Source organism: Natator depressus, chromosome 6 (genome assembly GCF_965152275.1).
Source record: "Natator depressus isolate rNatDep1 chromosome 6, rNatDep2.hap1, whole genome shotgun sequence".
In the NCBI taxonomy this organism is placed as follows: domain Eukaryota; kingdom Metazoa; phylum Chordata; order Testudines; family Cheloniidae; genus Natator; species Natator depressus.
This window is the reverse complement of record NC_134239.1, coordinates 47531665-47556315: the sequence shown is the minus strand read 5'-3', so window position 1 is coordinate 47556315 and position 24651 is coordinate 47531665. Positions and strand designations below refer to the sequence as shown.

The following is a 24651-nucleotide window of genomic DNA, read 5'->3' as shown; positions in this document are numbered from 1 at the left end:
ATACATTACTTGTCTTTGGTCCTCAACATTATTTTCACTTGACCTTTATGATAAAGGCCTTTTTAAAGTTTCCTTGCACGGAAGAAAAGATTAAAAGCAAGGGGCTGGGGAATCAATTAGACGGGAAATAAATTGTAGCTATAAATTTATCTCCCCTTATAGGATGAATTAATTCATTCCCTTTCTGAGCCCCAGCTATGGGGAAATCTTTGTAGATTTTCTAAATGGGATGGGTCTGAGTAATGTAGGTTTAAAGCATATGTTGACAACAAGAGATACCTGCTCATGTTTACATAGTTCAGCTTCTGCTTTCTGAATTCCACATAGTGGCTTTACTTTCTGAACAGAAACCCTATTTTCTTTATCCATAAGAAAAAATGTACAGTGAGATACGTCATGAAACTCCTCACACTAAACCAGAATGTGACAAAGATTCTGTGTCAGGTTTGTGATTTAATAGATGAAGCTGTTTATACAACTGTTTCTTTTGCCACCTGGGCTTCTGTCTCTGTTTGAATATATCTCTATTTATAGAATACCTAGTACTAAGCTCTTCACACTCAAATATCCAAAGTGAGTCATACTTTTGACAAAGGATTATCCAGTCCAGAGAAATTAGCTTTCACCTCTGTTAGAGTATCTGTTTGTAGAGCTTTGATTTCAGGCTTCTGCTGATGCACTTTCCTTGTGTAAGTATGTTTAATTTGGTTATTTTAAGTAATTAAATAGTCTTACTCTAAAGCTGCTCTGATATATGTCCAGGACAGTTTATTCTCTGGTTTTTGGCTGGAATTATTTTTATAAATCCCGAATCTAACTTGCTTATTTTGGGCTAAACTGTGCCTTCGTCCTGGCTTATGCAGCTATAATGGAGAGTGAGGAGGAGTAAGATCTCACACTCCCCAGTGAGACTGTGTAGACCTGGTTGCTGGGTCCAGGCACAGGAAAGAGAGCAGGGACTGTACACCCCAAATGTTCCCTCTTCTACCACCCCAGCAAGTAAGCAGAGTAGGTAGAGCCATGGACTCCACCCTCCTTACAACCCCCAAACACACATGTTTACCAGCCATGATGGGGAGGCAATGCTGTGTCTGGTAATGGGCTGTCACAGTACACTCCTTCTCTCTTGCTACCATGGAAGAGAAGAGCTGTGTTCTTCAGAGAGGTGTATTCTTACCAGAGCTGTTGCTGGAGTGGGTAGCTACAAACTGCCCCCTACACTGGGTTGAGCCTAAATGCTCCATTAATATCGAAGAACATGGTGCTACATCATTTTACCCCATGATGTTCTTTCCTTGTTTGAAATTAATCCATACATGCTATTTTAATTTTGAAAATGAAATAAGCAATTTATTTATATAAAGAAAGTAGCCCAAAGCAACTTACGGACAGAAAATGTTTTATTTAGAGAAACGAATTCTAAAGCCAGTGGAAATGTTTCATGTGGTTATTATAGTTCTTTGTTTCAGGGTTTGATTGATTTCAGAATTAATTTTACACATTCAGGTTACAGATTGATATATCGAATCCTTCAGTACTTGAGTTCCTGGATGGGGATGAAAAACACTGTGTACACTAACCAGTACCATGTATTTCCATGCCTTCTGCAGGCATTTAAGCTCTTAATTCCAGTTTGAATTTTTTTTTATATGTACCCTAAAGGTTGGTGGTTCTTACAGTGATTGTTCTTATGGATTCTTTTTCTGGTACACATGCACCATAGAACAGATTCTTTTTGGCCACAATGTCCGTTGGGGCCACACTGGTGCCTGGGAAATCCTGACGCCCCCCCTTCACCCTCACCTAAGTACATAAAGGGCAGAGCAGGCCCAATTGACCCTCAGTTCCTTCTTACCATCCATTGCATCCATGGAACCTCTGCGGTGTCCCCTTACTCAGTGCACCGTGCAATTTCTTGTTAGGCTAGTTAGTGGTTACTAACTCATTATTTCTATAGTTAGTGTAGTTAGTATAATTTTAGTTGTTTGTATCATTCCCACTAGCCAAAAAAGAAAAAAAAACGCAAACTTATAATAGATTTGGGGATATCCCTGATACTGGGACCCAAGCTGCTATGGCTGAGTCCTGTTGTATTGATTTGAAGGTTCAGAAGAGTGAAACATATTTATAAACACTTTAATTGTTCAACATGAAAACAGTGATAGAAAGGTTTGGGTTTTTTTCTACAGAGACGGCAGTTTACTTGGCTGCTTGGAATACATCCAAAAGCATTCATTCATTGATCAAATTCAAGAAAGAACAAGAAATCAAAACAAGCATTGATATTGAAACTGAAACTGAGTAATTATGCAAAACAAACTTAATAAAAGCCTATTAACGTCTCTCTTCTTTTGGAGGCAAAATGTCAGTCTCTTTTTTTCACTAACACGCTTTTCTTTGATGAAAAGGAAAGGGTTAATTTCACTCTGTCTTGCTGGCTAAAGTACATTCATGTCTCCTGTTTTTAATAGACAGGCACAAGCTGAAGGAAATACAGGATAGAACTGGTGGGGGAAATATGTCTTTTTTTGATGTTCTTGGAAAACTGGATGGCTGGTCAGTAATGAATGGATTTTTAGGCTGGCAAGTCGGCCACAGTACCTGTTGCTTGGACCCAAGCTCACATTACAGTCAAGGACATCATCTGATTTGGGTCCTTTCTCCTCAGACAAGGCAGGGCTGGATGTGGTAATGCGTGTAGTGCAGTTGATTTCAGAATCTGTTGAAAAGCTGGAGTGAGAGAGGGGTTAGGAGGAAAAATAACAGTGGAGCTGAAAGTAACACAAAGGGGGAGGATGACAGAATGGGATCTTATGTGCCTCTGTAGTGCTGACAATTCAGTGTCACCACTTATCGGCTGAGGACTGGAAGTCATGAGGGTATGATGACTTTCAGGACTCTCAGGTGAAAATAAAATTCCGTAAACAAGAGCAAGGCCTGCTGGCCTTCCTCACGGGAAGAATACCTTGCGGTTTGGTCTGCTGTTTCTGCTTGGGATCGAGGAAGTTGAGACAAGATGTGATAAGCTGAGCTGGAAAGCCATGCTGCTTTTTCAAAATCTCCTTTTAAGGACCCCAAAAGGCGGGAGAGGGGAATGGGTGGTGTAGTTCATCCCCTTGTTATTTCATTCAATTAAATCCATTTCTGTAAGGCCAAACTTGGTATAGGGAACGTTAAGTGCAATCTCTACATAGTCCTTGACCCCTGTCAGTAGGCCCTTTTTGTTTGGACTAATTCAGTCTCTGTCTGGTTTTCTTGCACCTGTTTATAACATTCTTTTTTGAAAATAGCTTGACCTATTTTCATGGTTAATTTCCAAGCAGGCAAAAGTTACAGACCAGTTGTCACAACAGTCCCCAGGATTTAAAATTTGCCCCTCTTGAAGGCTGCTATCAGATGAATGATGGGCACTTTAAGTACCTCTTTTGTCTGGGCAAAGGGACACATTCCTGATGTGTTCAATTGTTCCTTCTCCAAGAAGACACAAAGTTAGGAAGGCCTGCTTCAGGGTCTTTCTGCTGGAGCACTCAAGGGCTGGGGGGTTGATTCCAGGTTCGCTGTCACATGCCTTTCTCATCTCATGGGCACCGTAGCTCATGTAGGCCTACCCACCAATCCTATTAATATTGAGAATCTTGAGGAAACTCAGACAAGACTCAGTCTCAGTGATCATGGTAGCCCCAGACAGTTCTGGTACTCAGAGCAGGTGAACCTCTGTCCTGACAGACTCTGATCACACTACCTGCTCTACCATATATCGTTTAGTAAGACAGATGTTTGAACATACACCTGGATCCGGTATCATTACATCTGACAGTCTGGATGCAGGTTAGATAGCTGCCACGAAAGAAGTTGTTCAGCTGACGTTCAGACATCTCGGCACATAGCAGAAAGGCCTCTGCTAGACTGTCTTGTACTGTTAAGCAGCAAAATGCAAGAGAGTTTCTATTTGAGAAGTACAGTGTCACCTGTGTCCCTGGGAAGCACCTGTTTTGCTATTCTGAACTATCTGCTAACCCCAAAATATTTAGGACTATCCATCAGCTCCCTAAGAATACATTTAGCAGCAATAGCAGCATATCCTCCTCCTATTCAGGGTCGTATCATATTTTCCCATCCTACAGTTGCTAGATTCCTAAAAGTTCTCATGCATGTTTTTCCTTATTCTGGGAGCCACCCCCTTCCTGGGACCTCCCCAGTGTTATCTGGCTTAATGGAACCTCCCTTTGAGCACCTAGCAACCTTCTCTTTTTACCTATGAAGGCTATGAAGACTGCCTTTTTAGTAGCCATAACATCAGCTTGGGGAATTCAGGCCCTTATGGCTGGTTCCCCTTATGCAGAGTTCCATAGAGATAGGGTGACTCTTAGGCCGGACCTCAAGTTCCTGCCTATGATTGTTTCTGATTTGCATTTAAATCATTTGGTTCACCTCCCAGTTTTTTCCCCAAACCAGAGGAAAGCCAAATTGCAATCCTTTAATGTGGCCAGGGCTATTTCATACTAGCTGGAGAGGACAAGTTCCCTCAGGAACTCCTCCAGGCTGTTTGTAGCCTTTGCGGATAGGATTAAGGCTCAAGCCACTTCCATTTAAAGGTTGTCTAAATGGGTATCTCACTGTATTAGATCCTGTTATGAGATAGCCAGGTTAGATCTATCCATGCAGGTTAGCGACCATCCCATCACGGTTCAGGCAGCTTCTGTGGGCTTTTTCATAAATTTGCTGGACAGCTTCACAGGGATCAGTCCACATTGTCACCCAGCACTACTACTTAACTGTGGCTTCAGGATCAGATGCTCTCTTTGGTACAGCTGTCCTACAATCCTTGTTTACATAGGACTCCTATCATCCACTTTCTACCTATGAGATCACTGCTTGATAGTCACCAGAACTGGGATCCATGAGGCCAATCACTTGAAGAAGAATGGTTACTTATGTGACAGTAGCTGTGATTCTTCAAGACGTGTTGTCCATGTGGATTCCAAAATCCATATTTTCTGCTTTTACAAAGTCCTATAGATACAGGATTCTGAACTGGCGAAGGAACTGAGGGATGGTTGGGTCCACTCTGCCATTTATGCTCTTGGGTGGCAAGGTGCCAGGATCCAATGGACATTGCTAGCCAAAAGTATCTGACCTCATTTGCACAGGACACATACTCACCAGATTCAGAATCCATGTGGACTACACATTTCAAAGAACCACAATTACTGGGGAGAAGTAGCCATTCTTTGTTTAAGAAAGGGCCACTTTTGTCTGATTGGCTATAAATCATGCTTTGTTGCAATGTCTGATAGAGACTGAGAACAGATGAATCACATGCTTTGGGTATTTCCTGAGATATTTCTCCTATTTTGGGGTTGAATATTTAACGCTCAAAAATGAGACATTGATAGGACTAGCTAGAGCCATACAGCTTTGTTATGGCATCTTAGTCTTGACCTCCAGCCTGCTATTCCTGTCCTGAGTCACACCTAAGCAGAGACTCTCTGCCATTTGTGCAAAGTTTGTGTTATGAGCAAACATTCACTATGCGCTAGGTTGAGACCAGCTCTGGGCAGGAACTTTGTTGGTACGTGTCTGTGTTTAACAAATCATCCTCATCATTTTATCATCAGAGTCAAGAGTTCAAAGGATAAGCATAATAACCTAGTGCACTACTTTGACCTCTCAAAATTGAAGCTGTGAGTATGTAGCACTTCTCATGATCAGACCTACTCAATGTTGAGGATACTCATCATCTTTCTGTTGCAGGATTGGGCCTTTAGCGTATGTGTACACTACAATTAAACTCCCACAGCTGGCCCGTGTCAGTTTAATCAGGCTTGCAGGGCTTGGGCTAAAAGGCTGCTTAATTCCGGTCTAGTCGTTCAGGCTTGGGCTGGAGACCTTTGAGAGCTGAATGTACAGATGAAAGAGAAGGATTTTTTCCCCCTACCCTTACTCCTTCCCCCTCCCCACGCACATACAGAATCATATTTTAGCAGTTTTAAACAGAAAAGACATCCTGGCTTGGGTTGCCCAAAATCATTCTGAATACAAGAATGCCCTTTGAAGGGAATGGAAACTTAGACATCATGAATCAGAGCTTTCTCCATGGTGCTTATTGAATACATTTCTAGTGCTATTTGGCAGCTGCAGATATGTTTGTGGAAAGAAAAAAATCAAATATTGATGGGGATTTGGTGCCAGCCACGTATTTTGTGGTTTACATAAGAACAACGTGAGCAGCACACAGTTTCTGTCTTCAGGCTCTGTACCTTCTAAATACAGACCCAGCATCAATCATCCTGCCTTTACACTGTGAAAATGTTCTATCAGCACCAAGCTCTCTTGCTGTTAACATCCTGTAAACTTAGGTTTTGGGGACATCCCCATCAAAATATTCATTGGCCTGTCTAAATTTGGACTGATAGCAACCTTACATTTGGTTGCAAAAATGAAAATATATTAGCATTTATACAGCTAAGAGGCGCATTTTGAGCAAGGTAATATTATTTATATCATTTATATCCTTTGACAGCAAGCAGTATTTTCCATTTTTCCTTGCCATTTCCTATGTAACGTATAGGAAAGTTTTTAAGGAATAATGCAAATATAGAGGTAACTTTGTCTGAAACAAAACTGCCAGTGTAATGAAACTTTTTTGGTTGTTTTGTCTTTTAATTGCTTTTTTATGTAATGAAGTAAACTGTCAAACATAACAGTGTGGCCTTGAAGTGTGTTTTACCAGAACAAACAGGTTTGGGGATATAATTCAATGTGCAGATTGGGGCCTTCGTTCTGTGTTCTGTCATTGTGTATCATGAGAGGGCACTGAGCTTTTTAAAAATGCTTCAGAAATTAACATTCATGAAAGTTTTATAGTCAAGATTGAAAACCTTTTACTGTCCCAAATACTGAGATTGAAGGCATTAGAACTTAGTTTGAAATAAAGAATAATTCTAGTGGAGAGACATTCCATAAAAGCCAAATTCCTAGTGCTGTGCAAAATTGAGGGTAGAGTTTCTGAGGGAGAAAACCTATAGTAAGAGTCTGAGTCTGACGTTTGTTTAGGGAAAAAGTGCTGTATCTCAGCATATCACAAGGGCAGCACAATTTACAACTTACTGTGTTGTTTTTTACTGGGCAAAGCTGTGTGTATGCTCTGGCTGTGGACTGAGTTTCCATGTCTAAGCTTCTGTCAAATGTAGTCCATGTTCAACATATATCTGTGCCCAGAGATGGGTCTTTATTTACATGTTTACTGGGGTATTTTTCGTACCATTTGCCTTGTTCTGCCTATACCGAGCAGGCAGCTTTCTTTTTCTAACACAGACAAGAGTAGAAATTGAGATTGCCATTAAGTTACAAGCACAAAATCATCTGTGGCTGTTTATGTTCATACTTGTTAGAAGTGCAGAGCTATTCTAAAGTACCTTTCAGCATACAAGAATAGTCCTGGGCCGTATATCTGGGAAAGTAGTAGTGGGTATGAGCACAAATGGGAATCGGAAAACCTTATTATTCCTGTCCCTTATACAGAAATTCAAGGAAGTTCTCCATGCCTCAAGTTACTGTATCTGTAAAAAGCAGGAGGTGGAAGGAAGGGGGAAAGGAAGGATAATGCTTGCCTACATTTGTAAAGCACTGTAAGATCAGTGGATGAAAAGAGCTATAGTTTGTATAGTAAAAAGAAAAGGAGTACTTGTGGCACCTTAGAGACGAACCAATTTATTTGAGCATAAGCTTTCGTGAGCTACAGCTCACTTCATCGGATGCATACTGTGGAAAGTGTAGAAGATCTTTTTATACACACAAAGCATGAAAAAATACCTCCCCCCACCCCACTCTCCTGCTGGTAATAGCTTATCTAAAGTGATCACTCTCCTTACAATGTGTATGATAATCAAGTTGGGCCATTTCCAGCACAAATCCAGGTTTTCTACCCCTCCCCCCACACACAAACCCACTCTCCTGCTGTATAGTAATATTTATTACCACCTTGTGGAGGAGAGACTGATTGTAGCCCCTCAAATGCACAGCTTGTTCCTCTTTGGGAGAGCAGGCTTCACAAATTAAGATTTCAATTTAGAATTGACTCCTCAGACTAGAAGGATAAATGGTACAGAGGATAAGGACCCTGAAAAAGAAATTCTATGAGTCTGACCCAAAAATGAGTGATACATGAATTAGCTCCCATTGTAAAGGGGAAAATATTTACAATACAAATTGTATTTAAATGCAAATTAGGGTAGTGCCAAACATAAAAGGCCACAGGCCATATCCTGGGTCATGTCAGAGTGGTATTTGGTGCAAAGATACTTTGTGTCAGTTCTGCATACCCCTCCCCCCCCCGACCTTGGCACCTGTCCAGTGCCTAAAGCAGCTGGATGGCTGATCTAAGTTGCTCATGGCTGTCCACTGCCCCATGGGTCCATTCTGGTAGCTACTGATCACTAGGACGCAAGATTCTCCAACCTCTACCCGTTCTCTTGCAGTCATGCCCCCTACACCACCCAGAGAGTCCCTTAGGTATAGGAAGTACTCAGGTAGCTGGTTAAACCGGCTTTCCAGCTGCTTTGCAGTGCAAATAGCAGAATGTGTGGTTAAGGATTATTAAGGTTATTCTCCAAAGTTATTCTGAACAGAATCTCTGGCTTTTACATCATTGTGGATAAAAAGAGATTTCTCTCCTCACTTAATTTAGAAGAAAGGGGAATTCATGACAAACAATATTTATTTTCCCTCTCAAGTGACAGAAGAAGCTTAGTTTGAATTTGGGAAAAGATGATCACCAGAGCAATTAAAGTAAATGAACTTCATGCAGAAAGGAGTTCACATGTTAACTAAATTACCATGTGCAGCAATCGGAACAACTAAGCAACAAGGATTAATCAGTTTTTATAAAGAGAAACCTTAATTAAATATAGGGAAGTAGAACTGCCAACCCAGCTCTCCATCCTACCCACCCTCCAAACCTGTGTAGTTTGCCTGAGCTCCTACATTTTCCCAAGTTCATATTTATAACTCTTTATGACGCTGTGTTATCTGATGACTGTGGAGTTTCTTTATTACACTGCCTGTTGCCAGTGGAGTTTTAGAATCGAGACTTCCTGTATAGGGGCAGGACCTTTCAGGGTTAGAATCAACTGTCCTCTAATTTGTGTTTAGCTTCAGGAAATGTCAGAACAAATAAGTGTCCTGCGTGTTGTGGAATTGGTATTGTACAGCTGACCATGCCACGGACACTTAATATGCTACATCTCCTCATAAAAAAGGATTTGTGTATAGTGTTCTAAAGAGCAACACTTATGGCTCCTTTGGGGAGCGAGGGTGGTGGTGGTGGTGGGGGTCACTTTTCTTTTTTTGGACATTTGATCTGACTGTAGCTGTTCTTTTCAAATAGCAAGTAATTCAAATCACATGTTGATCATCACAGTGGATGACTGTACTCTCATTTATCACCCATCCCTCCCCTCTATGCCTACCCAGCTTCAGAAACCTCCAATTTCTCCTTTTCCTCTGCTGTGTTAGATGTTGCCTGTGGCAGAAGGCAGAGCAAATGAGAAATCAGAGCTGCCTGCCAAAAGCCAGTCATGGCTCACAGTGAAAAAGAAAATACACACTCCCTTTTGGCAAATCAACAACCTTATGTCTGCTTTAAAGGGCTTAAACAATATATGGGCTTGGCCCAGAAAGGTCCCTCCGAGTTCAACAACAAGCAGTCATTGAAACAGTATAATTTTAAGGGGACAGCGACACATGCTATGCTGAGAGTCGGTGCAATGCAGTGTCATTAGATTTCTATCAGTGTACGTGTTGGTGGTCAGTTGTGATCTACTCAGGAACTTTAGTTCCACCCTAGATATTTACATCTATGTGATCTTGTTACCATGCCACTTCAGAATCCTTTGCATCTCCATTACTGTAGGAGTAAAACTAGATGGCTGCATGAAGCAACAACTGTTTTGCATAGATCATTTGCATGGAGTTCATAGTCCTAGCTACATTAGCATTCCTAGAAAAATGCCATGACAATTGCCACAAAAGAGATTGGCTCTGTCCCTATGGCTGTGTCTACACTACTACTTATGTTCGCAAAATTTATGTCACTCAGGGGTGTGAATATTCCACCCCCCAGGATGAAATAAATTAGACCGGCATAAGCATTAGTGTGTGCAGCGCTATGTCAACGGCAGAGCTTCTCCTGCCCAACATAGCTACCACTGCTCATTGGGGGTGGATTAATTATGTTGACAGGAGAGTTCTCTCCCGTTGGCATTGGGTGGATACACAAGAGATCTTACAGCAGCGCAGCTGCATCGGTACAGCTGTGCCGCTGTAAGCTCTTTAGTGTAGACATAGCCTCAGATACAGAACAAATGTTCCTTACTATCCAGTACTTTTGTAATTATTACAATGTTTTGATGCTACATCAAATATTGTGAACCCAAACTATTTTATTGGGGAAAAATGTGATACATAAACATTTAAGAATTAGTTTTTACAGTGTGTTAATATTAGGACCATAGAGATTGTTCAGAGTCTTGTCTTTAATACTTTTTATAGCCAAAATTCATGAAATGTTTATACGGTGTGGCAAGGCACCTCTTTTCTCTCACCAGCCTTAGCGTTTCTCCCCTCTGGCAATGGTGGGCCTGGGGTAATCAGTCCCACTCAGGAAGGGTTTGGCTTCCCCCTTTGATGTTCCCTTGGTTGTGTCTTCAGGGTAGGCCTGAGGGTAAGCCTAAAGGGTGCTCCTTCCCCACTCAAAAAGGGAAATAGTCCCATAGACCCAAACAAAGGGTGATACCTTTCCCTGCCTTGTCGCTGGGATGGGGTGTTATCCTGTTGATTGTCCTGTGATGTCAGTCCTTCCCCTAGCCAGCACACGGGCTTGTCTGCTTCCCCTATGGGAAGGAACATAGCCTCTCCGCCTGGAGAAGCTACTTCCCTGTTGCCACTAGCCTGGTAACAGCTGGTGGGTTGGTGGCTCTCCCTCTCTTTTTCTCTCTCTCTCACTGGAGGAGGGGTTTTAAAAGGTCTCAGGCAGCCCTTAATTGGATTCAGGTGTCTCTAATTAACCTGAGGTAACCCCTTCTCAGTTTGTAGGAAAAAGGGCCTTTAACATTCTAGGGCTAACATATCTGCCTTCCACAAAGTGATGGGCACAACTGTGGACCACTAATCCTAAAGAAACATATTTACAGTATAAAGACATCAGTACTGTAGAAACCACACAAGAGGCTCTAACTACATTTAGAAGAAAAATAGCAATTCTTTTAATGAAAGATTCAGAGAGCAAAGAGGACTACTGCTTATACTGCAATTATGTGACTTGCAAAATAAATAAATAAATAAATAAATAAATAATGGCATGATGGTCCAGTGTGACTCTTGTAAGAGGTGGGCACATATGCCCTGCCTTCCAGAGGGAACCAATGAAGAAAACCTGACTGATGAGAAGAAACATTACTGCCCTCTTGCAGCCGTCCGGCCTGACTTTATCACAGCTGCTAGAGACTTTCCTATTTAAATAATCCTCATGCTTTTTTGGGGCGGGGAGGGTGGTACCTTTGCCTAGTTCATAGCATGGTGTGATAAACCACCCCTTGGCTCCTTCACCCAGGGTGTCTTCCACAAAGAATCACACTGTTCCTATTTTAGACATTATTTGAAATATGTCCCCTTTCTTCCAATTTTTTACAATATGTAAAAATACAGACAGTTGCAGAGCCAGCTTCCCTCATGCAGCCCTACTAGGGTGGCCTCCTTCCTCACCTTCTCGAGGAGTAAGAGTATCTGGAGGCCTATTCAGTAGCTGGTACCTCTCAAGATTGCAAAGAGGAGCCAATGTAATCTAAAAACATCTACGTTGGACCCGAACTGAGATCACAAACTCATTTTATACCAAATAATCCTCACATGGGAACTAATTTAAGTCCCTACCAACTATAACTTTGTCATTTTACCCTCCATACTGTATTACATTTTCCTTCTGATTCCTTAAATCTTTCCCTTCCTTTATACCGACCTCTATTTCGATATACTAAAATCATCTTAATTATTCATATCATACTGCCATGTACCCTTCTTATTTTTTAATCTCCAGAAACCTAATGGTAGTATATAAATAATATCAGTTAGGCATCCTTGCTATATCTTTGCCTCTGTTGTATTTTCCAACTCCTTCCCTTCCAACTGTATAGAATCTTATTATCATATTTTGTCTCCTGACATAAAGGCTGGCTTCTTCAAAGTTCTGTAATTAGCCTTTTCTATTTTCCATCTTCCTTCTCTGTTGAACTCGGCTATTTCCCTGTCTTAGAGTATTTAGTTTCTTACTATTTCTTGACTCTAATCCATCTTATTGTGTTCCATCTTATTGTGCAGTTCATGTAATATACCACATTCATCTGTATCCTATATAATTATTATTTACCTCATTTTCTCTTCATACTACAATTGCACTGAGAATGGCAACATCTGTATGGATCATTTCCCATTCATTCCTTTTACAAGATTGGGAGTTTGCTTATGTCATGTTAAGCTCTTTTTACAGCCTCTGGAGCAAGAATAAAATGGTAACAAGGCGGTCTGCCCTCTTTAAGGTAGTGCCAGTGGGCCCTGGCCAGCTCACCCCTTATGGGCATGTGCCCATAAGATAAATGTTCAAAGGGAGCATCAGCAGTTAAATCGGGAATGGGGGCCAGATGTTTTAGTCAGGGGAGTATAATGCTCACCAGGTAAAAACACTTTGTGGAGTTCAGTGATGGGGGGGGGGAGGGAAAGCCTGGAGTCTTGAGGGACTTGGAAGGAGGTGCCCTGGAGCAGTACCAGAACCCTGGTGAGGGTGAGCTGGGGAGGTCAGTGAGGACTCTAGCCTAGCCAGAAGAAGGAGGGCTGTCTCAGCGGAAGAAGAGGATTGCAGCACAGTCCCAGAAAGGAGGGCAGTGGCTATCCAGTTTCAAGGAGAAGCTGGGGGTTGGGTGAAGCCTGCCATAGTAGGGGATTGGTCCTGCTTTGAGCAGGGGGTTGGACTAGATGACCTCCTGAAGTCCCTTCCAACCCTGATATTCTATGATAGTAAAGCACAGTCCCAGGAATGAGGGCTGTGATAACCTTGTCTCAAAAGAGAAGATGTTTGAGCCCAGAAGACAGTCAACAAGTATAGAATGAGTCTCTGGAAAGAAGAAGCAGGGCATCTTTTGGCTCCAGGGCAAGTGGGGGCGGGGAGGAGAGAGAGTCCCATTATTTAGGGTTGACAGAGCTGGGAACCCATGGTAGAGGGATGCATGTATTTTCCACTATGCTACCACTGAGGCAAAAGATGCAATGACCCCTGCTATTAAGGGGAGGAAGAAGGAACTCACCAGAGCTCTAGAGCTGGAAAAAGAGAGATCAAAGATTGTTGCATGCCTGGCACAGGTCTGGTATGGCAGATTGGTCGTTTCCTTTTGATTCTGATTACCCCAGAAAGGGTGGACTTTTGAGGCTGAAGGGTCAACTCACCTCAGCAAATGAACTGTGGTTGGAGGCCAAGAGAGTCATTGAAAACCCAGGAGGGACCAAGAGGCAGGTTGATGCAGTGCTGCACCGGGGCCTGCTCTGGGACTGCACTCTACTACAGGCATTAAGGCTGGAGAGTTATGGAGCATATATTTTTCCATTAACACACACAGTAAGATTAGTAAGAGTTGTGGCATACATCGCAATGATGATAATTAGTGAAGCCTTCTGTGGGCCTTGTACAATCCTGATTATGTGGCTCTCCTGATTAAGGGAAATCATTTTAAAAAAAAAAAGTCATTGGAAAAAAAATACATTTGGGGGAACCCTACACTGGAAATTCTGTCACACTAACTTCACAGTGTAGTCTTCGTTGTTACCTGAAAGGATAGGAGCTATAAGTCAGATTGAGGGAGTGAGGTCTTGGAATCCCACAGAGTCCCTAGGATCTATGAACTTCATTTCTGCAGTTTTCAAGGCTGAAGCTGAAGATGCAAGAGAACAGGACCTCCATGTTGTTCTCTGATCCACCATTGGCTGCACAGCTCCTAAAAGAGCAAGAAGGGGTAAGTGTGTGGTATCAGGCATGTAAGGGTAGTTAATACTGCAGAGAGAGGCCTCTGTCTTAGTTTGCTCACCTGTAAAGTGGAGGTAATAATACTTCCTTGGGGTATTGTAAGGATTAACTAATTAATGTTTGCAATTTGCTTTGAACATGGATAGGCCTAGATGTGTTACGTATTATTAACTGTTTTATTGTTTACTGGGCTACTGATTGCTTCTTGATTTCTTGTACTGGCTCTAAATTGAAGGAGTCCAGTTCCATCTCTGTTACTGATTTCTGACACCATGCCAAATGTGAAAAAAGCCCAGTATTCTATTGCAAGGTCTTCTGTGTGTAAAAGGGTTATACAGATCCCTCTGTATGACTTATCTTTGCTGTAATTCCTGTTAATTGCTAGACAGGAAACATTCTCATTTTACTACGGATTTATCTTCCCACCCCTATTTGTCCATTTCATCTGCCTTTTGCATCTTATCGTAAACCGATGTCATGAGCTTTCCAGGGCAGGGATTGTCTTATTACTGTTTGTGCAGCACTTTAATTGGGCCCCCCTGTGCTACCGCACTCCTAATAATAACCATAATAGTAATAGAGGGCTTTTATGATCTGGAAACATATTTGGGGTCTGATCCTACAATGGATCTGCACATGGAATGCCCAGTGACGACTTTGGTTGTTCATACAGAGGTCTGCAAGGAGCCCTGATGGATTAGAATTTGCTTACTCAAGCTTGGACTTTTGCATATCGGTAGGATATGTTGCTCAGGGCTTCCAGGAAGGGGAGCACATTATATGTATGTGTCTCTTCCTTTAGTAACATAAAGACCAATGTTTCAGCTCCCAGGCAAACCACATCAGGCCTCACCTCATGAAGAGAGGATGGGTCATTGCAGCTTGGGACTTTCCAAAAAAAAAAAAAAAAGACAAAGGTGAAAAAATGAGGGCTCCTCAAGGGCTCTGAGGAGGATTCTGTTGATCCTCATTCCTGGGGGGTAAGGGATCCTTCTGAAAATTGACCAAGAGTGGCTTCTTGGCCACTGTGCAGACATACCCACACAGTGAGATTTTCAAAAGAACTGGTCATTGGCATAACTCTGTTCTCACTGTAGTCAATGTAAATTTCATCCTTGAGTAATGAGAGCGAAGTCAGGACAACTCAGCACCTTTGAAAATCCCACCATATACCAACTCTGTAAATGTTCTGATGCACACTTTCTCCCTGGTGCCCTGCCTCAGTAGTACGACTGGAAGGTGGTGATTTCCATAGAAGGAAAGGGAGGATGAATCCTGTTCCCTCAGGCCATGGGATGGATATGGGGCTGCTTCACTGAGGCTACTTCAGTCTAGTGAAGTAACTTTTGCAGTTGTAGTACTCCACAGTTGGGTAGTGAATACAGGCAAAATAGGGTTGTCGAGTCTCTCCACGAATCAAAGGTTAATCTTCAATTATACATTATGTCATGTGATGAAACCTCCAGAAACAGGGCCAACCAAAATTGGGAACCCTAGCACATAATCATGGCTCCCAAACAATTTGCAGGGGATCCCTAGAGAGCTGGATGTGCATATCCTGTCAGGCCAACTGAAATCCTGCCCCCTCCAACTCAACAAAATTGCACCAGCTCATTGCAACCCCGAAGAGGCAGAATTTGGTCCACTGTGAGTAACTGCAGCCTGTTTCAGTATGTAATTTCTAAAATCCAGGGAATTTTGTGAGTAAACATTTTCTAGATTCCAACTGAGGTTTCTAGTTACCATTCTTACATTTTACTGCCTCCATGACTGGAAATTTCTGCCAGCTGTCTGCTTAAGAGCAAGTGGTAATCTCTCTTCTCCTCAGGCAAATTTGGCACCATGTTTATTTTCAGTATCATGTTTGTTATCATAGGACAAAAATCCTAGCATGTTATATTTGGCCCTCTACTGAGATGCAATGATCATCTTTCTTGGACCTGCATGGGTAGAGTATTAAGTAACTTGCTCCATGCAAGTACAAACTGAAGAGGAGCCCTGACCAACACAGTGTTGATTGTCTAATAACTTTGGAGTTTCCATGTTGTTATGGTTCCAATATTAAGAACCTCTTTTCCACTGCAATGAACAAAGGGGCTTTTTCTGTGATACAAAGTTTGTGTGCAATAAAATGTGACTGTAGATTAAGGTAAACATTTACTACAACGTGTATTCCTTTGTCTCCTTTTTTCTTGTTTAGATTGAAAACATAGATGCATGTCTGAGTTTCTTGGCTGCCAAGGGAATAAACATACAGGGTCTATCAGCAGAGGGTGAGTCAATCTGTCATTCCAAAATTTATCTTCTAATGAGGGACTTTCAATTTAGGTTTTTTTCCTCCAATTTTTAAAAAAAATACAACCAGGATCACTGGAGATTGAATAGGACTTGTGCTGTTGTGTTTTCCTCTCTTTTCCGCAGCCACTGTAGGAAAGGTAAGTAAAATACATGCTGGACTCAATGCTGTTAACTCTTTTACTTTAAAAATAAACAATGGAAGGGCATTAGATTCATTCACTTCTTTTAAAACAAAACAAAACACATACATCAAAGAAACTAACCTCGCAGCTGAGTTCTAGAAATGACACAGTGAAAAACCAAATCCTGTGTATTTATGGTTGTGAGAAAAGCAAACTATATCTGAAATAGCAGTATGTGAAAAAAGTACAGAATTAAATAACTACAGAAAAATACATCTGTAATCCTGTCATGCAAACATCTGCTCACATGCATAATTTTACAAGTACAGTAGTCCCGCTGTGGTTGAAAAATAAAGTTATGCATGTGTGTAAATGAATGTAGGATCAGGACCTATATTTTTACCACATTGATTCTTTAGCAATGATGCAATTAATCATTAAAGTTTTAATTTTAAAGTGAAAAGTGGACTGTTAACACCTCATGACTTGATATTTTACGAAACTAGAAATGCTTTGGCCAATTTTTTTAAACAAATGTTTTAGTAGTTCTGTCCTGAAACGAAATGTTTTATTGTTTTGTGTTGGATGTCTATTGAAAAGTGTCTAGTTACATTTTTTAAAAAGAAACTTCTGTTTTGCTGTACTATTTATTTTTCTTTAGTATGTACATTTTTACATGTGCCTCTGTAAGCGCATGTAACAATGAAATAAATTCAAATGTTACAAAGCAAAACAAAAATAAGTGCCCCCCCCCCACTTAATCAGTCCACCCGTCGAGACCATCCGTCCCCAACCACATTATATTAATAACCACCCACTGCACAGACTGTAGTGCCAGCGTCTGGTACATCAGGTTTCACCTTTACTTTCACTTAAGTATGTTTGAAAAAGCAAGCAGGTGCCAACAACCAGAGTAAGCAGAGTCAGACTCTGAATGTATTAGGTTACACCTACCTCAGTATTTCCAAGAACAAGTAATCTGATTTGCAAGTTCAGGTGAGATGACTTTCTTGGTTTAACTTCTCAAATAAGTTTGCTTGCAAGCTTGAGTTTGGAGAGCTGGTTACTTTGCAAAGTTTTTGCATGTGTATGAATAACTTAGTTACCTATGTACTGAAAGCTATGATTTCTCCCTCTCCGCTCATGTGACTGCTGAAAAAGCAAGGTGAATTTGATAGCCTGTCTGATCATGTGATTGACAGTTCTTAAAGAGAAGAGCTGCAGGCCCTCTCAGCTGGAACAGAAAAGCTTTTCTCCCTTGGCTTTGCCCGCCTGGTTGCCAACAACCAAAATCTGCTGGCTGGCTGTAAGCATTAGTGTACATAGCGCTGGGGGATTCCCAACTCTTCATGCCAAAAGGATAATTCTATTCGGTTTCTAGCTGTCTCATGCTCTTAGTGGAAGACTAACTGATTATATTTATGCTTGAAGTACAGTACTCAATGGACGAGCAGTGACTACAAAATTCCTGGCTTCCTGCTACCCACAGAACCGAGTGAGAAAGTTTAGAAACAAGATGCATTTCTTTTAATTTCTAAACAATTGGAACATTAGCATTCCTCCCTTTTGGGGTTATACTGTGTTGTTACATACATTCATAATATAAGACACGAACTTTGAATTAAGTGTGTGTGAGAAAGAATTCCCCTTTAGAAGAAGTAGATTATTATCTGCAAAACGCAGATGCCTTACTGCAGTCTAAGGGTCTAAGAGGACAGCCAGTGTTGTTCAGAAGGAAGATCCTTAACATAAACGTGGTTTAAATAGAAGTATTTTTATGGTGAGTTTGGTACTCACAAACTACTAGTTCCACATTTGTTTCTCCCCAAAGTGGATTTTCAGTGGGGTGGTAATTACCTGAAATAATTGCTTCCTCTAAGTGTAAAGTCATATTTAATGTCATTTGCCTCAGTTTCAGGATTTTCCACTGAAGTTTCTTTTCACAGCACTTCACATATTACTAGGCTCTGGCTGTGCGCTTAAGACTCTTTTTTGACCTGGTTGGAAGGTGACCCCTGTACCTTCAAGTCTTAAATGAAACAAACCATCCCCTATTGAAAATAGGCGATGTTATTAAAATGTACCCCAGATAATCCACAGGTGATGAAATATATGGGAAAACTGTTGTGTACATAGGTTTTCTGACTGTAAAGTATATTCAAGTAACTTAATAAAGATATAGCATCACCCAGTTGCTAAGCATAAGTGGCCAGCAACATTTGCAATGTTCACCAAATGCACCTTGCCACTACAGCGTATTAAAATATGCCCTATTGTAGGGAGGAGAGAGCTAGTGCAATTCCTGCTTCAAACTAAACATGCTCTTTTGAGATTCAGAAAAGATCTTAAAGGCCCCTTATCTCCCTTCCAGTCACCTTCATTTCATTTGCACCCAGGACTTATTGTCTGGGGATAACAAGGTGACGCTCTCCCTCATTGTAATACGTGAGGATTTAACTGCCACTTTAAAATGTTGTGTGTTTAAAAAAATAATAATTTTATTCATCTTGATAATGATAATACGCAGAAAGCAAGGCAGCAGACCATTAATACATGCAGTAGTATTCTGATGATATGAGAACAGTTGGCTCAGTGTAACAATCCTTTCCTACCGACTGCCCTAAATTGGATTCAGTCATAGGGAACAGAAGTCTTCTTCCCCTCCTAGGAGAAGCTTTAAGATAATGGGCCAAATCATGTCTCCCATTTTCACCAGATAGTCCCCTTTTAATCAGTGGGGCTACTCAATTGAGTGAAGTGAGTGGGATTCAGCCTAAAACCTCTAAAAGGGGACCTGCATGTCAGTATATGATGATAAAACAGAAAAGGCGAACCTGGCTGCTTCTGTACAATAAACTTTCCTTTTCAACCCAGATGAGAGAGAGACATTCCCATGCACATTTCACCTTGTGTAACTTTGTCAATATGTTGCAAAATCCCAGACAAACCAGCTGAGGTGATGAGAAAAGTGTCTTGAGTAAAATTCTTTACTCAGCTAACCTTAGAGGTCCATAGACTCTCCCACCAGATCACGAGCCACTCTCAGCAGAGCCCCAGGGTATCCCATTCTGATGGCTTCTACTAATTTAGTATTTATATACCATTCACAGTGACACAAGTCAGTCTCCAATGGATATAATAGCGCAAACTCGATGGTAGCCATGGGGATGCCACTAATTGCTACCACAATAGTAGTGGAATGAATTACCTGTCTTACTGTTCCATGTAAGGGACTAAATATTACTACTGCTAAAAAGAACATATTGAAGATTGAAATTTTTGGGCTTGAAAGCAACATTTAATTTAAACCTTACTCTGGGAGAGGCATGTTAACCGTGATGGGAAGCAGGCATCTCATAAAAAACAAATAAGAACATTGAACCCGGTTAAACAATGCCATAACCAAACAAGCCAGTAAAGCGTTGCTAAGATCCAGTGCGTCAAATGCAAATAATTTTATTTACTCCCTTTGCAAAGCCAGGAGGAAGTAGGAGTTTATAATCAGTTCAGAATGGAAATATAAACTGAAGCCTCCTCTGGAATGCTCTAGAGTGAATCCATTTTTTTTTCTATACCTTTACTATAAGGAGGAGGTTCACTATGACTGGAAGTGTAATCTGTACTCCTCAGTAAAGTAAAGCTTCACTTAAATAAGTGGGCTCCAGTGTATGCACACTTTTAATAATTCTATTATCCTAGGAGCCCCAGCCATGGACCAGGACCCTGTTGTGGAAGGAACGTACAAATATAGGACAAAGAGACAGTCCCTGCACCAAAGAGCTTACAAACTAAGACCTCAGCTACTAGTACATGTTTAACAAGGGGAAGTTTCTGTGGAGATGTGGAGGAGCTCTTGTCTCCTATTTCCACTGCCATTTTCCCTCTTGTTACTCATCAGTTTGAGCTTTGTATGCATGCCCGTGCTGTTCCCTGGACTGATGCAGACCCAGTTTCTGGCCTGTTGGAATTCCAGCTCTCTACTTATTCTCACCACTTTCCAAATAGTGTTTCTAATTGCCAAGGCTTTTCAGATTACAGATGCTGTGTATGTGCAGTAGGAACTAATACTTTCTTTGTAGATAGCAGTTGCACCACCTTTGAATTAATAGATTAGCTGGATAGAGAACAGCTGAGCAAATTGTGAAGCCATAAAGTGATAAAAGGAAGCATTTTACTAGCCTTCAGAGCAACCACTATCTAATTTTGGCCATGTCTATATTTTTTCCCATCTGTACTGAAATTCATGCTTCTGTAGCTAAATTACTTTCAGCTCAACTGCAGCTTGTACCTTGCAAGCAATTTTTTCTTTCTCTTTGATTGACAGAGTTCTAAGCAGAGTCTGTATTTTTGCAGAGTGGGTTTGAATTTATTGGAAATCTGTCAGTGCTGTTTCCCACCTCTTCTTGGTAAATTAAACAATTTTCCTCCTTTCCCTATGGCTAAATCTCCTAATCCAAGTGGACTTTCTGCATATAGGGTTGTCACATCAGTCTTGGCTACCTTCTAATGTTATTCCCTGGGTGGGATTAATCTTTTCTAGAACACACACAGCACCACTAAAAGGAAAGTGGTAGCAGCTGGCTTTCTGGATAGGCTCTGAAGAGTGTCCACCCATGAAATGTTTGGTCTCCAGACCTATATTATATGCAGTTATATTGACCCTTTTTTTTGGCAGGGTCCCCTTTTGTTTTCTTTAATAGCCTATCTCAGCCTCACCTTCTCTCCCTCTGAGAAGGGATGTAGCTGCCTTCAAAGACTCTTGGTGTCGGCCAGAGAAAGTTTCCTAAAAGTGACGTGAGCATCACTCTCCCATCCCAAGGAGCTGCATGTGTTGCCTCTGCAAGAGGCCCACCCTCTGTCAGCCCTAGAGTTCAGAACCAATCTGTGCACCTGAATTCTGGTCCATTGTGTAGTGCTACAAAGTGCTCTTGCTAAACCACGTGGCTAGCCTATTCTGATCATTGTAAATCTGTTCATTTTATTCTCATAGTGCTAGATACTTTAGGGCATTGGGCAGAAAACTTCAATCGGTATTTTTTCTCCTTCCATTCTTTCTTGGCTTCAAACTTCTAGATTCCACATGTAGTAACTTTTTAACTCTTAACTGCTCAGTAGAGTCCTGACATTTCATTGCTAATTGTCCCAGAAATTAACATTATTCCTATCCTATCTATTTACTTCCTTGTTTTCTGTGGATTTCCCTGTTGCCTTGCCACTGAGTCTTGCATACTTTTATGTCAAGAAAGAGAGTAGCTTGGGCAGCTTTTCAAAATTGGAAGTCAAGGCAGTAGGAGCAACAAACAGCAGCAGAAACGTCACTGCATGGAAATGTCCAATCAACAGATTGGGAGGGTTCTTTTTAAAACCCTGCCTTTCCCTGAAACCAGAACATCTGGCAATATTTGTTTAAGACTTAAAATATAAATAAAGAGCCCTTCTTTTTTGTGTGCGGCCAAAATGAAAATGATTGGGTTACATGCTCGTGCTCTCATAACTCAGTATGTGTGTTTAAACTGACACACAAAAGAGAAGGGGAGTTTGAACAGGAAGTAATTCAGACTGTACTCACTGGCAAAACAAAGTGAGGCTGAAGTACTCTCTGTGTACAAAGTCCAGTGGCAAACTGCCAGGTGAATTACCTCAGTCCATCTTTCGAGATAAGAGAACCAGAAGTGCTTCTAAAAGGCCTGTTTGAAATACTTTGCTTATTCTTAAAGGGCCATAACCTGCTCCCTATGCAGTTAATGGAAGTTTTTCTTTTACTTCAGGGAAACAGCATTGAGTCCAAAGTCTGTGGGTATAATTTTTGTTGTATCCTGTTTAGAAGATACATTTTGCTTAGGCAAATTATAGACAATGTGAAAATATTGTCAAAATATAGAAGAGGTTTTCTTTGTTTCTTGTTTTGCTTTTCATTGTTTTAAGGGTATATTTTTGTGTGGGTTCTTATTTTCTGTGTTTCTAAGAAAACGTTAAAACCAGGTTTATCTTCTGATAAACTCAGCAGATGGGCATGCACTCACAAATATCAAATTATACATTATAGGTGGGGCTGATAGCACTTCTTATTATTAAGGTTGCCTGACATCTCCTATTATAAGGTCCTGTTTTCAGTTGCTTATCACTTGCTAAACTTTAACCATTTGGGCTGAATTTTTCCTTCCTGAGTGTCTGTCTGCTTCATGCTGAATTATTTTGAAATATTTTGCCAAAACAGTTCAGCTATTTCTGAGAATGAGGTTAGGAAAAAGATTTATTGAAACAATGTTAAAAAATTCTGGCAACTTTTAGTGCCCCCATGCTGTGAAGCAGGAACTTGATATTTGGTAAGGTATGTCTTCTGCTGTTCCTGTGAAAACCTGCCCAAATTTGATCAAGTTATAAACCTTTAAAAATTGCTGTTTGCACATGCTCAGCAGAGACTTCTTAGATTTTAGCAGCTATATTTCCACAAGATTCTGTCTACATTTGGGCTAAGAAGGACTTTCCCTGCAATTGCAGCTTGGGTGAGGTGTGGCCCCGCTCCCACAGAGCCCCGTCCCTCACCCTGAACACCATCAGGTCAGAGCCCACACCCCCTCCCAAGACCCAATCCCCTGCCTCAGTCCGGAGCCCCCCTCCCACATTCTGAACCCCTAGGCCCCACCCCCAGCCTGGAGCCCCCTCCTGCACCCCAAACCCCTCATCCCAGCCCCACCCCAGAGCCTGCACCCCCAGCCAGAGCCCTCACCTCCCTGCACCCCAACCTCCTGCCCCAGCCCAGAGCCCCCTCCTGCACTCTGAACCCCTCATTAAAAGCACATTAAGAGAGCAAAGTGGAGCACTCAAAAGTTAGGAAATACCTGTTTTAAAGTTGTCTGTGCAACCTTAATTCAGCCCCTTGTACATATGCGTTATGATACATAATCACATACTAGGTTTTTCCCACAGGACCCTTGTTCTGTGTGTGTGTGTGTGTGTGTGTGTGTGTGTGTTATAAAATATGCAAGATAGGACATGTGACAATTAGGAACTTAAATATTTACAAATTCAGTGCTAATTTCTTCAGATGTACTGTGTATACCAGGCCCTTATTGCCTTGTGAAAAGATCAGACTAGTAATTATCTAGTTTAAGAATAGCCACTAATATACGCACTAATTCTATTTCTTAATTCGAGTATATTAGATTTTCATAAGTGAAATAAATTAGACTGACATAATGAAAACAATGCAATTCTGTATGACTGTGGTTTCTCCCCATCATGCACATTGGGGACTAGAACGTAAAGCTAATCATTTGCTGCATGATGTTGCTACGTTGCATTTGATTTTTGCGTCTTAATTTTGGCTTAAAGGAATTCTTTATTAAAATGCACCAGCACACAACATGTCTTTCATTTCTAATACATTCACTGCAATCACTGTAGGGGAGCAATAACTAATTTACTTTCTGGTTCATGCCGAATGTTAATCAACGGTGATACCAATTAGTTTTGCAGGGAGTCTGTCGTATCCTAAAGGAATTAAATTCAGGCAGTTTTATGAACAGCGTGAATGCTGAAATAAGCCATTCTACTGTAAAAAAAAAAAAAAAAAAAAAAACTAAACTGGTAGTTGACAAGTGACTTTTAAAAAATTGCCTTACAGAAATCAGGAATGGGAATCTAAAGGCCATTCTAGGACTTTTCTTCAGCTTGTCTCGGTATAAGCAGCAGCAGCAGCAGCCACAGAAACAACATCCGCAGCACCATCCATCTCAGCAACCTCCAACAGTTTCCCAGCAAGCAGGGCCTCCATCCCCGTGTCCAGTCGGGGTGCAACAGCAACAGATGCCGGCTTCACCCCAAACACAGTGCCAACAGCCCCAGCAAGCTACACATCATCAATTAAAAGCACAACCAGAAATGCAGTCAAGGTGGGATGTTTTCTCCATTTTTTTTTTCTGTTTTAAGGCATTTCAGAAACTAAAACAGCCTCTATAGTAGTTTCTCCTTAGAACAGAAGGTATTTAGCATCTCAGCTTATCAGAAGATGAAAGCTGCATAGCAATCGATTTCACACCCCTTGAAGTCGAACTAGAAGTAATAATGAAGTTCTGTCTGTGTCAGCAATATTCATTTATACAGGTTTAAAATGCCTGCTACATGAGTAAGCAGGATTTAGTTGTTGTTCTTTTAAGTGTG

General features: G+C 41.2%; 1 protein-coding gene across 3 annotated transcripts in view; it reads left to right on the top strand.

The window, feature by feature from the left end:
- NAV2 (neuron navigator 2) overlaps positions 1–24651 on the top strand; it is a 354826-nt gene that overhangs the window by 141854 nt on the left and 188321 nt on the right. For all 3 annotated transcript variants that reach the window (XM_074955205.1, XM_074955203.1, XM_074955204.1), the window contains exons 4-5: positions 16269–16341; positions 24116–24383. In XM_074955205.1, the coding sequence (XP_074811306.1) occupies positions 16269–16341; positions 24116–24383 (341 nt within the window). The remainder of the gene's footprint in view (positions 1–16268; positions 16342–24115; positions 24384–24651) is intronic.